General features: G+C 39.4%; 1 protein-coding gene and 1 long non-coding RNA gene across 5 annotated transcripts in view; one reads left to right on the forward strand and one right to left on the reverse strand.

Annotated features, from left to right (window-relative positions):
• Positions 1 to 12,655, reverse strand: part of PSMB2 (proteasome 20S subunit beta 2) — a 34,065-nt gene extending 21,410 nt beyond the window's left edge. Inside the window, exons 1-3 of the mRNA XM_003415491.4 lie at positions 12,449 to 12,655; positions 6,854 to 6,976; positions 3,980 to 4,050 (exon numbers count right to left, since the gene is read on the reverse strand). Coding sequence (XP_003415539.1) covers positions 3,980 to 4,050; positions 6,854 to 6,976; positions 12,449 to 12,539 — 285 coding nt within the window. The 5' untranslated portion in view covers positions 12,540 to 12,655. The remainder of the gene's footprint in view (positions 1 to 3,979; positions 4,051 to 6,853; positions 6,977 to 12,448) is intronic.
• Position 12,656: 1 nt separating this feature from the next.
• Positions 12,657 to 13,494, forward strand: part of LOC104846354 (uncharacterized) — a 117,153-nt gene continuing 116,315 nt past the window's right edge. For all 4 annotated transcript variants that reach the window (XR_010321363.1, XR_010321364.1, XR_010321365.1 and 1 more), the window contains exon 1: positions 12,657 to 12,784. This is a non-coding gene — a long non-coding RNA (uncharacterized LOC104846354). The remainder of the gene's footprint in view (positions 12,785 to 13,494) is intronic.

Genomic DNA, 13,494 nt, shown 5'->3' on the forward strand with positions numbered 1-13,494 from the left:
AAGCTATATATGTGCTCTTGGACAGGATACTTAACCTAACTATAACCAGCTTCAGTATTCTTGTAAGTAAAATGGTGTTATCCCAATTATAACGAGGATTAAGTAGGGTTACATATGTAAACATCTAGAATAGCACCTCTCAAACTTCTAAAAGAACTTTCTGTGATGATGGAAATATTCTATACCTGTGCTGTCCAATATGACAACCATTTAGCCACATGTGCCTACTGAGCACTTGAAATGTGGTTAGTATGACAGAGGAGCCCTGGTAGTGCAGTGGTTAAGAGCTTGGCTGCCAACCAAAAAGTCTGTAGTTCGAATCCACCAGTCGCTCCTTGGAAACATTATGGGGTAGTTCTACCCTATCATACAGGGTCACTGTGAGTTGGAACTGACTTGACAGCAACGGGTTTGGTTTTGATTTAGTGTGGACAGAGGAACTAAATTTTTTATTTTACTTAATTTAAATTTAAATAGCCTCTCATGGTTCCAACTCATAGCGACCCTATAGGACAGAGCAGAACTGCCCCATGGAGTTTCCAAGGAGTGCCTGGTAGATTCGAACTGCTGACCTTTTGGTTAGCAGCCGTAGCTCTAACCATTATACAACCAGGGTTTTCCACATATGGTTAGTCGCTACCTTACTGGACTGTGCAGATATAGAATAAAGTGCTGCACAAAACAGATGGTTAATATTGGTTTTCTTCTATTTCCCCTATCAATACCAGTAATTTTTTATGTCCCTCTCTCTACTAGCGTCAGTTAAACTAAACTAGCATAATGAAGTATCCTCTATATGAAGTCAACTCTTAGTTAATAAAAGGCTTCTTCAACCCAACAATAGCAGCACAAAAGCAAAAGTGGTTAATTAATTAGTTATATGTGCCATGTGCTGTGCTAAGAGTCTCGGATGGATTACCCTGTTTAATCTTTATAATAATTCTGTGAAGTAGGTACTATTATTTTGTAGGAAGAGAAATTAAGGTTTAGGATTTGTCCAAAGACACACAGGTAACACATCAGTAAGCAAAGATTCAAACCCAGGCAGTCTAATTCCAGAAACTACAATGGTAAATTGCCTGTTTAAATAAACCATTTTACGTAAGATTCATCCTACGCTTTGTGATAAATAAATGTTCTCCCCACTCCACGTCATGCCCCTCCGCACACATACCCAACAAGTGGCAAATTGGAAATCAAACAATGTGAGCTACAGACACAAAGCTATGCATGGTAACTGACTGACTCAAATTAAGCCTCATGTGCCAACTAGTGTGACCTTGTACTAAATTTAGTGACTTTGTACTTTTTAGGAAAATGAAGAACAATCATCGCTTTTTTCCCCAGAATAAAATGACTAAAATATAAACTTATATTTTAGAACTAACAACCTATTGGACATACAGTAGAAGCACAAGGCAAAGGCAGTCGATATTTACTAAAAGCTTCACGTCACTGTCTACAAGGGGTATTTATTTAAAACATCAAACATTTCTACTAGAAGATTAACTGGATTCGCTGCATTTGCATGAAGCATATCGCCACTCTTATCTCAATTCTAAAAGGAGCTTAATTCACTTACTGTCTGCAGCATTTATGAGAAAATACTTATTGCGCCCAAAGCTGGAATTCTTACTCCATTTCTGCCTGATAAGTCAAAGGAACGTTTAGCACAGCACACCACAGCATACTCTTTGCTGAATATCACAGAACTTCTGGGTGGCAGGAAGTTCATGTCTGGCCCATTTTCTTCTCTCACAGAAGAGGTAACAAGAAAAGGCAATTGATCGTCCAGCCAGATCAAAACATTGTATGTAAATTTGTCTTCTCCCAATCCATCCAGCTTCTTCTCAAACTTCAGGATCTTCCAGAATCCACATGACCCTTTGTCAAAGCTAGCACTGAGAAAAGAGATTCTATTCATTGAGAGGAGTCCCTGGATGGTGCAAACAGCTAATATGCTCAGCTGCTAAGGAAAAGGTTGGAAGCTCAAGTCCACCCAAAGGTGCCTCAGAAGAAAGGCCTGGTGATCTACTTCCCAAAAACCAGCCACTGAAAACCCTGTGGAGCACAGGTCCGCTCTGACACACACGTGGGCACCACGAGTCAGAGTCAACTTGATGGCAACTGTTTTTTTTATTTATTAAGAAGTTCTCAATCCAGTATTATTAGGCACTAGAAAATAAACTACATTAAAGGTGTTTAGTAAGTAACTAAAAAAAAATAAATCATACCCGCACTTGTTCAGACTTGTTATAACTCAGTTTAGGCAAGTGCAGATGAAATTAAAACCATAATAAGAATACGAACAGCACCTATGTTCTAGAAACACTACTGAGGAACCAAAGAGCTGATGTAAGGTGGACAGTCAGGTGGTTATGGCATCATTATTGTAGCTCTGTCTGACGTGCTGTGTGGCTTGGTCCAAGTCCCTTGGCCACCTATGCCTTTCACGCCATATCAGTGGTAGAGAACTAACTACTATCTGTCTCAGTGGGACAGTGAATAGATTAGATTATTAAGTAAAATGCTGTGGGCAAAAGACATATGAATGTTAAATATTATGATTTATAAGCGTATTTTCCCAGCACTCCTGTGGGGTTAGGAGGCTATCTTGATTTCATAGATGAGTAAACAGGCACAGGAGGTTAAGGTCACATGGTAAGGCTCCTTTTACTTAGTCCCTGTGGGAAGGGAATGATACATACCTTTAGCAATCATATGAACTTTCTTGGCAGATCCTACACAATCTTTAATGCATTCAATCCTTAACTCAACGTGCATCTTTCAACACACTATCAATGGAATAGACAGTTCTAACGTAACAACAAAGTCAGAATAATTGAGGAGGAACGATTCTGTATGCTTCGGATGACAGTCATAGAAGGACACAGATAATTGCAAATTTTAGAAAAAAACGAAACTTTGCATTATTTTAAAGATTTCACCTCCACTACCATGTAGGGGGAAACCCTGGTGGCCTAGTGGTTAAGTGCTATGGCTGCTAACTGAGAGGTCAGCAGTTCGAATCCCCAGGTGCTCCTTGGAAACTCTATGGGGCAATTCTACTCTGGCTTATAAGGTTGCTATGAGTCGGAAGTGACTCAGTGGCAGTGGATTTGGTTTGGTTCCATGTAGGGACCTTCAACCAAAGGAATTAAACACAGTTTGCTATGGAAACATTTCAGAAAAAAAAGTTTCAAAGGTTGTCATATCCTTCTAACTCACACTTTAAGCCACTTCCAAAGTTCACCTTTCAGCCAAAGATTAGGCAGGGCCTATAAGACAAACGGAAACCCTGGTGGCATAGTAGTTAAGAGCTATGGCTGCTAACCATAAGGTCAGCAGTTTGAATCCACTAGGTGTTCTTCGGAAACTGTAGAGGGCAGTTCTACTCTGTCTTATAGGGTCGCTGAGTTGGAATGGACTCCACGGCAACGGGTTTGGTTTCTGGTTATAAGACAAACAATAACACACGTGAGGAACTTAAGTCTTAGATCAATCAAGCATATGAGATCAAATGGGCGACACCTGCCCAAGAACAAAGATGAGAAGGTGGGAGGAGACAGGAAAGCTGGACAAATGGACATGGTGAAGCTGGGGTAGAAAGGGGAAGGGGAAGAGTGCTGACACAATGCGGGATTGCAGCCAATGCTATGAAATAATTTGTATACAAATTTTTGAAGGAGAAACTTTCACCTAAATCACAATTAAAAAAAAAAAAAAGGTTGTCACAGGCCTTCGTACTTGTGTGCCTCATTCAAAACCTTTGAGAAGGTAAATTTACCTTCTGGGCTTTAATTAGCAACTAGACAGTAAGAGAAAACAAATCCAAAGAGAATGAAGAATAACATGCAGCAAGGGGAAGTGCTCAGGATGGCCAAAAACAGGCAAAAATACTACTCGAGTGTAACAGTAATACAGAAGAAGCACAGAAGATTCTCTGTTCACGTCGAAGACTACCTGCTAGACTGCTTACCCGACTCCGAAGGTAGTCAGCCAGGTTTCGGCGAGTGAAATTAGCTGCTGCTGTGGGAGACAATTCATATCCTGGTACAAGAGATAAAGAAAAATACTTAAAGTGAAGCAAAAGGAATAACAGTACCCCAAATCATTCCACTACCCTGTTCTTAAAACCCACGATCCTTTGTACCTTCAGGATATATAAAGGACACAGACCGAAGGGTACAATCCTACTTTTATTTTCTTTCACCATGCAACATTCATGCAATAACTGGCTTATAGTTACAGCAACTCACAGCCACAGAACAGAACCAAGGTGATTTTGATTGTGCTATGGTGGGATCAATGTCATAACCTTGCTTAAGAGGTACAAAGACACAGGTGTACAAAAAGAAAGAGGTCTTGAGATGCCATTTTTTTGTAAGTCTATTAAAACAAGGATATTGGGAAAAAAGAGACTGGAAGTTAGGGCAGTCTCAGTCATGCTTTATAAGGTTTTCTTTTAAAAAATGTGTAACCTAATTAAGAAATATAATAGGATTTTCAAAAGTACAAGCCACAGAAAAAGAATGTTAAAAAAAAAAAATAGTGTATCTGAAGCATAAAACTTTAAAAAAAAAGGTTGAGCGTCAGCGCACATTTAACGATGCACTCATTTGGAACTTAATTCCCCAGAAAAATGTGACTAGTGCCAAAAAGCATGAGAATGACCCACAACTCAGTGAACCCCCACAGAAAATGCCAATTTGGAAAGACAGACAGCATGTAGCTAAGTTATTCCCCATAACATTTCGAAGACCACTGTCAGATAAGACAAGGTTTAGACTAAAATTCTGACAAATATTTATTGAGCAGCTGCTATGTTTCAGGCTCTATGCTATGTGCTTTCACTTGTACTATTGAATTTCATCCTCATAACAAGTCTATTGTTGTTGTTATTGGGTAATGATGAGTTGATTCTGACTCATAGTGACCCCATGTGACAGAGCAGAATTGCCACATAGTGTTTTCTTTGCTGTAATCTTTACGGAAGCAGACTGCCAGGTCTTTTTCCTGCAGAGCTGCTGGATGGGTTCAACCTGCCAACCTTTCAGTTATCAGCTGAGCTCTTAACCTTTGCACCACCAGGGCTCCTATTAGTCTACTAACCCCAAAACCAAACTCACTGCAGTCAAGTCAATTCTGATTCACAGCAACCCCACAGGACAGAGCAGTACTGCCTCACAGGGTTTCCAAGGCTGCCAATCTTTATGGAAGCAGTCTGCCACATCTTTCTCCCGCAGAACAGCTGGTGGTTTTGAACCGCTGACCTTCTCGTTAGCAGCTGAGTCCTTAACTACTGCACCACCAGGGCTCCTATTAGTCTATTAGTGCATATTAAATCATAACGGGAGCAACCTTAGACAACCTTGGACAAGCAAGGATACTTCTGAATTCTCCAACTCATCCTCCAAATACCACTGAGGATTTGAGAGTTATCTTAAATGCAGCAAAGTCTGATGCCCAATCATCTCCATATGGATTTTCTTTCCTTTATTTTAGCTCAGGTCTTGAACTTTAATATGCAGAAGAATTACTGTATAGGGTTACATATACAAAACTGTATTTGACAAGTAATTTAAGGGTTTTTAAGGGCAATTGTAACTATGTATAATTTTTGTTTTATGTACTGACTTTAGACCCTAACACCCACGTAAAAAGCAATTCTCTCTACTCCTGTTCACTCTTTCCCCTTCTCCCAGGATAGGACAGTAAGTATTGTTGTACCTACTGTACTTCAGAAATGTTATTAGCATCCTTCACCGGGTATGCAGGCAAACAGTTAGAACCACTAAAAAAATAACAGAAGTCTTGAAATATTCTAAGCTTGCCTAAACAGAAGCACCATGTACTTTAGTTTTCTAAATAGTAGGGACTGAGCCTTGTTTGCATTTGAATTCTCTGTAGTACTAAACCAAAACCAAACCCACTGCCACCGAGTCAATTCCAACTTACTAAGCATTGTTTAACATAAACGATGTCCTCAAAAATATTTATGGATTTGAATGCATTATGCTACATCTACTGCTTAAAAAGCTATCTGAATGGATCTCACCTAGTTATTTTACACACACAGTTATATAAAAATTAAGCTTCTTCACAGCTCCATATTATACCAGTGCTGTATATAACAGTGTTGTTAAACTGTGAAGTAACTAGAAGTAGAGTTCTCCCTGCAACAGCTTCACTACAAACATTCCTGGATGAGAGGGCTAGTGGCCAGTGCTGTCTGATAGGGAGGTACTCCCAGATGGTAAGGGTTCATTAGCCCCAGAGAGAGCATTAATTATCTCACTAGACAGGAACGTACCAGAGAGGTCAGGGAACCCTTTTAAACACAGTAAATTCCCTATCATTATGCAGAGCTTTAAGGTTATAAAGCATTTTCATAGGTATTATTCGTTAATAAAACATTCGTTAATACTATTATAATCCCATTTTAGAAATATGGAAACCGAAGGCCAGAGAGGATAAGTGATTTGTCACATAAAATAGTAAAGCCAAGTTTTACTTAGGTCTTTTTTAGCTCTCAGATTCAGATATACTCCAGCTCAGATTACATTCTCGGAAATATCTAACACTTAAAAAGTATATTACCATGCCCATCTCCAAGATGGTAGTTTTATCTCCCAGATATGAGTGTTATAACGGCTCTCCTTTATACGCTGGGATTTTTGCAGAAAATCTTTAAGATAGAAGGATGGTCTAGATAAGTTTTTAAAACTTAGATGACTCAAATGAAAATATGACCACATAGGTCTGCCCATGTATAAACTGCTAGTAGTGAATATTCTTTTCAGTTCAAACATTCAGACAAATCAACTAAAGCTACATTCTAAGTGTTACCCACCATTTCGCATCTTATAAAGCTGTACATTTTTTTGAATATATTCTGCAAACTGCACGGTGTCGCCAGCCTCTCCAACACATAGGAGCAAGATTTTTTCACTCATCTTAAACATTTTGTCATGATCTGCTCAAAGAAAGAAACATGCTATTAGAAATTACCTTATCATAAGTTTATGGCTATTATATATGCAACTATAAACAGGTTTGTCAATTAGTATACTAACATTTATTTATTACTATATTAAATAATTTTACTAATTATATTTTCAGTGATTTTAATGGGTACCTGTATTTGTTTTTTACTCTCATGTTAAACCATCAACATATTTTATTGCTAATTTCAATTGGAGAAGATATAGGAAAGTTGATAATCCAAAATATAACAGAAACATTTAAAGGTATTTTAAAATGCAAGAACAGACTAATCAAGGAAACTGAAGGAATTGAGTCAACGGTGATTATCTTCGGGTTTATATGTCTCCACAATACAAATATTAATTATTATATTCACACACATACAAAAGCATACATGAAAAGGTCTACTGTTATACTCAAAATTAAGGAGCCATCACAAGAAAAAATAGAAAATCAACTGAGAATATAAATCACCTTAAAAAGTAAACCAACTCCATTTCTAAAGCAAAATAGAAAACTAAAATGATTGCCAAAGCAAAAATTCTAATATTCTAACAGTTGTCGTTGTTAGGTGCCATCGAGTCGGTTCCGACTCATAGTGATCCTATCTATGCACAACAGAATGAAACACTGCCCGGTCCTGAGCCATCCTTACAATCGTTATTATGCTTGCACTTATTGTTGCTGTCACTGTGTCAATCCACCTCGTTGAGGGTCTTCCTCTTTTCCGCTGACCCTGTACTTTGCCAAGCATGATGTCCTTCTCCAGGGACTGATCCCTCCTGACAACATGTCCAAAGTACATAAGACGCAGTCTTGCCATCCTTGCTTCTAAGGAGCATTCTGGTTGTACTTCTTCCAAGACAGTTCTGTTCGTTCTTTTGGCAGTCCATGATATATTCAATACTCTTTGCCAACCCCACAATTCAAAGGCGTCAATTCTTCTTCAGTCTTCCTTATTCACTGTCCAGCTTTCACATGCATATGATACGATTGAAAATACCATGGCTTGGATCAGGCACACCTTAGTCTTCAAGGTGACATCTTTGCTTTTCAAAGCTTTAAAGAGGTCCTTTGCAGCAGATTTACCTAATGCAATGCATTGTTTGATTTCTTGACTGCTCCTTCCATGGCTGTCGATTGTGGATCCAAGTAAAACGAAATCCTTACAACTTCAATCTTTTCTCCATTTATCATGATGTTGCTCATTGGTCCAGTTGTGAGGATTTTTGTTTTCTTTATGTTGAGGTGTAATCCATACTGAAGGCTGTGGTCTTTGATCTTCATTAGTGAGTGCTTTAAGTCCTTTTCACTTTCAGCAAGCAAGGTTGTATTACCTGTATAACGCAGGTTGTCGATGAGTCTTCCTCCAGTCCTGATGCCCCATTCTTCTTCATATAGTCCAGCTTCTCAGATTATTTGCTCAGCATATGATCAAACAGGTATGGTGAAAGGATACAGTCCTGACGTATACCTTTCCTGACTTTAAACCACTCAGTAAGCTATTTTAAAACACCTTACAAAAATCTTTATGTTCTAATTTTATCTAGCTGAACCAGACTCATTCAGATTAGCTAGATAGATAAATATTCAGATAGCAATTACAATAGTGCCTAAGGACAAAAACTCCATATTTAGTCATAGCTTCAGAAAAACCATAATCTTCCTATCTTACTCTCACTTTCACTTTTCATTTTTCAAATTGTGCTGAATAATCTTCCCCGGGAGACATGTCTCCTGTTTGAAAGTTTCTGAAATGTCAAAATCCCTTAATAGGATTTAAAGAACAAAATGCTACTGTCAAATACTTTACAAGTGTTTGAGAGTTGTAGGTATCAGTAATATGGCTACTTAGGAAACAGACACACACACACACACACACACACACAAAATGTGCCTTTAGATAATATCAAATTGCCTTGAAACTCCTAACAAGAACACTGCAGGAGATCTAAAGCTGTTAGTTTGCAAACTTGTTTATAAAAGGAAAAAAAACGCTTTCAAATGTATTATCCATGCAAAGAAAGGAACCGGAAGGATATATTCTAAGTTCTTGCCAGTGGTAAAAGTGTGAGCAATTTTTATTTCCTCCTTTTTGCTTGTCGGTATTTCCTAAAATTTTTAATATATATCACTTTTGTGAGAAAATTCTATTCAATAAATTTTTATTACTTTTATAATCAGGAAGAAAAACAATTCTTATTTTGGGAAAAGGGAACTTGTTTATAAAGAATTTATGTCACATTTAAATGAAAGGCTAAAATTCTTGGTAGCCAACTGTTCAATTCTAAGATGAACTTAAGGCAACACTAAAAGTGTTTTTTAAACATCTACTGCACATCCAGTGTGTAGTGGAGGAGGGCAGAAAAACAAAAACGATAGATGCTAATGGCTCCCTGAGCTGTCCAGGAAACAGCCTGTTTAGCTCTAAACAAGTCCTGGTCCTTGAAGGAACTTAACAAGATCGACATGAAACAAATGGACAACAAAATGAACATCAGTGTGTAATAATGTGGAAAACCAACTGAGTAGAAACCAGCAGACTTCATTTATAATCTGGCCTTAGCACTCTAAATTTAGGGCAATTACTTGTTATCCCTAAGCCCCAGTTTCCAAATGTGTACAATGGTGATAGTATCACTTAACCTTGCCTAACTCACAGGTGAAGAAAATGGTAATGAATCCTATAAACCAAAAACCAAACCCGCTGCCGTTGAGTTGACTCCGACTCATAGCGACCCTATAGGACAGTAGAACTGGCCCATAGAGTTTCCAAGGAGCACCTGGCAGATTCGAACTGCTGACCTCTTGATTAGCAGCCATAGCACTTAACTACTACACCACCAGGGTTTCCAGAGAATCCTATACATGTACAATATTATCATACCTAAGTGTTAGACAATGTAGTTCAGATTATACATGGTATCGGAATTCAGAAAAGAAAAGAGTTCTGTGTGGGTTGGTGTACTCTGATTTTAAAAATAATTTTACATAAGCCAAGAAATATGAAACACAGCATACAACCAAACTGAGAGTTGTACCACCTAATTTTGATAAGCAATCTTTGGGAAATGCCTTCTCTATAGTATCAAAATATTTTGCAAAGCAACAAAATGAAAAACGAATGGCAAGTATTTTTCTCATTTTATAGTTGGAGAAAATAAGCCCCAAAAGGCTACTGTTTTCAGCATTCTTGCCTACCCACACAGTTTCTTCAGGAAATGAATAGTAGGAAAAAGTCCTTATACAATTCCAAAGCTCCCATCATAAAAGTGTTTATGCCAGAAAAAACCATGGGGAAAATCAGAGTTGACTGCAATTATTTCCTATCATTTTTCAAGAACTAACTCAAATTCATCTTTCTTCTAAACCACATTGATCTTTCCTTTCTCTGAATGCCCTTAGGAATCACTGCTGAAATCATTAATTTAAAAACTAATACTGACTAGTGATACTTCTTTTATCATACAAAATCACCTTGTAATATGCATTTCCTTGTTTCCTTAATGTTTTGGACTAATCTATGTCTAATATGTTGTACACAAATAGGCTTAAAGCACATTTTACTTTTCAAAATTATTTCACATACATTATCATGATAAAACAGAAGATTTGTAAAGATACTGACTTGGTTATTCTACTTAAAAACGGCTTCTAAATAATTTGCTTATCAAAAGGCTCAGTATTCAAAATAACGGACAAATTTATTCTCAAACAAAACAAATTTACTCCTTTGAAAGACTAGTTTACAAACAGAACTTCTACAAACTAATCATCTAATTTCATTAAGTAATTTCACTTGAGGAACAATCCATACAATAGATGTTTAATAAACCACTTTCAGGACTCTTTTCTTCAGGAAGACTAGAACACACAAGTGAAGTCCATCAGAGGTCATTCTACCTTTCCAGCCTGACAATCAGATGCCTGCTGAGGCAGCAGCTGTGAACACATTTTTTGCCTTTGTTCATACATACACTTTAAGAAACCTTGGATTTAATAATTTTTCTTTCCTTAAACCCAAGATGAACTGTCAGCTGCTCTCAAAGTTTTCTCTAAATCTCTGCAACCAGAAAGAATCTTTTTCCTCTGGATTACCTGAGCACAATCTCTTCTTGCTCTGCATTACCTGAGAAGTTTGATTGTAGTTTTCATATAACACTTCATGTAATTACTGGTACACATATCCAAATCCCTTATTAAACTGTAACTTCTTTTAAGATTATACACCTAATAATCTTAGGATAGGGGTTGTTTCTTACTCTTCTTTGCATCCCCCCAGCACCTAGTATTGTAACGTACACATAGGTATCCAAAACCTGTCTGTCAAACCAACAATTAAATCATCTCTGAGACAAAGCAAAATGCTTTTTCAACAGTAGCACGTCTATGATCAGTCATGAAAACACACGCTTAGATTTCTCATGTCAACGACCAAAATCTTTTTTGAAGTATTTGAGTATACACTGTAGGAGACAGTATAGTACAGCAAATATGGGCAAAAGGTCTGGAGTCACGCCACGTAAGTTTGAACCCTGGTTCTGCCATTCGTGACCTTGGGCAAGTTTCTTAACCTCTGTGCCTCAGAACTAACATCTGTAAAGTGGGGATGTAATAGTGCTTATCTCAAAAGGTTAAACGAATTAGTAAATCATTTTAAGCACATACATAATAAGTGCTTAGTAGCAGTATTGTTGTTGGATGTTATAGACTCGATTGCGACTCAAGCGACACTATGTACAACCGACGAAACGCTGCCCGGTCCAGCACCTATAAATTACTACCAAGTATTTATCACTCTCCTGGGCGTTCGCACGTAATTTACCTCATTCACTCAATCCTCACAGCAATCTTGTGAGGCTGGTAATACTAATCTGATTTTACAGATTAGAAAATCTGGGCACTGTAAAGTAACTTGTACAAAGTCACAAAGCAAGAAAGCGACGGGGGCTGGAATCGTGTCTTCTAATTCTATTAACTACTAAAACATAAAGAAAACTTGGCAGCCAGTGCCCAGGAAAACTAGAAAAGGAGCATAAGAGCTGAGCCAAGGGAAGAGACAGCGGAAGAAAAGAAAATACTAAGCTTCTGGTCCCACAGTCTCACTCTCCCCAGGATTCCACGAAACTAATCTCACTGGTAGCGACAACAGGAAACTTACCAGGGGACCCTAGTGCTGGGCAGCGGTTTAAGCACTTATAAACTAAACTCTCTTAGGCAACTCTCTCCTAGCAAGTATTTAGCGAAGGCCAGTGCACTGAGCACTGACCTAGGAGCCCTGGGAGGAATGGCTAGCAAGGTCGTAAGCTTGTCTGTCTCCTCAGCTCTAAAAGATAAGTGGATGGCAGGCCAGGGCGGGTCCTAACTTCCAGACGTCCCTGGTACCCCAACCCCCCGCCCCCGAACTCCCTTCTCTGCCTCAACACCCAGGCCCGGCGGGGCCTCCCCTGCTTCCTCTCACCGTCCTTCATCTGGACAATATTGCTGGCAGCCACCCGGTCGGAGGCGACCAGGACGTAGTCGGGGCCCTGGATGCCTATGAGGTACTCCATAGTGGCGGGAGGCCGGAGGCTGCAGGTTCTACAGAACGCACGTCTCGCTGGCTTCTCGGCCTCACCGGTGAGACAGCACAGCAGGGCACAGCTTCACGCGACGTAGGCCGCGCTCCCGCCCCGGCCACCGGCGCTCTCGGATGACGTACAACTGTCGCGAGAGGTCGGAAAGCGAGTGTGGTGCTAGGTGTGTTAAATCTGCGTTTGCCTCTTGACCTGACGGTGTCTCTTCCAGTAATGGCTCTGTAAGTTACTTTGTGCAACGCCCTATTTCCTTATCCGTAACCCCCCTGAGGGGGAAGTTACACACCATATATGAAGTGCCAACCACTTATGGGTGCCCTAAAGCGATGGTCCCAGGTGGCCGTTTCCCCTTGTTACCCGGTAAAACCTTTCCAAAAATCTCTTACCCGAAAGACGAATTGGAGAAAAAGTGAGAGGATTCCCTACTGAAACCTTGGTGGCGTAGTGGTTAAGAGCCATGGCTGCTAATCAAAAGGTTGGCAGGTCGACGGGATGCAGACCCCAAATTCTCGTTAAGACCAGACTTAATGGTCTGACACTAGAAGGATCCTGGTGGTCATGTCCCCCAGACCTTCTGTTGGCCCAGGACAGGAACTCTTCCGAAAGCCAACTCTTCAGACATGGATTGGACTGGACAATGGGTTGGAGAGGGATTCTGGTGAGGAGCGACCTTCTTGGATCAGGTGGATTCTTGAGACTATGTTGGCATCTCCTGCCTGGAGGGGAGATGAGAGGGTGGAGGGGGTTAGAAGCTGGCGAAAAGGACACGAAAAGAGAGAGTGGAGGGAGAGAGCAGGCTGTCTCATTAGGGGGAGAGTAATTGGGAGTGTATAGCAAGGTGTATATAAATTTTTGTGTGAGAGACTGAGTTGATTTGTAAACTTTCACTTAAAGCACAATGAAAATTATTAAAAAAAAAAAAAAAAAGGTT

Source organism: Loxodonta africana, chromosome 3 (genome assembly GCF_030014295.1).
Source record: "Loxodonta africana isolate mLoxAfr1 chromosome 3, mLoxAfr1.hap2, whole genome shotgun sequence".
Lineage (NCBI taxonomy): Eukaryota > Metazoa > Chordata > Mammalia > Proboscidea > Elephantidae > Loxodonta > Loxodonta africana.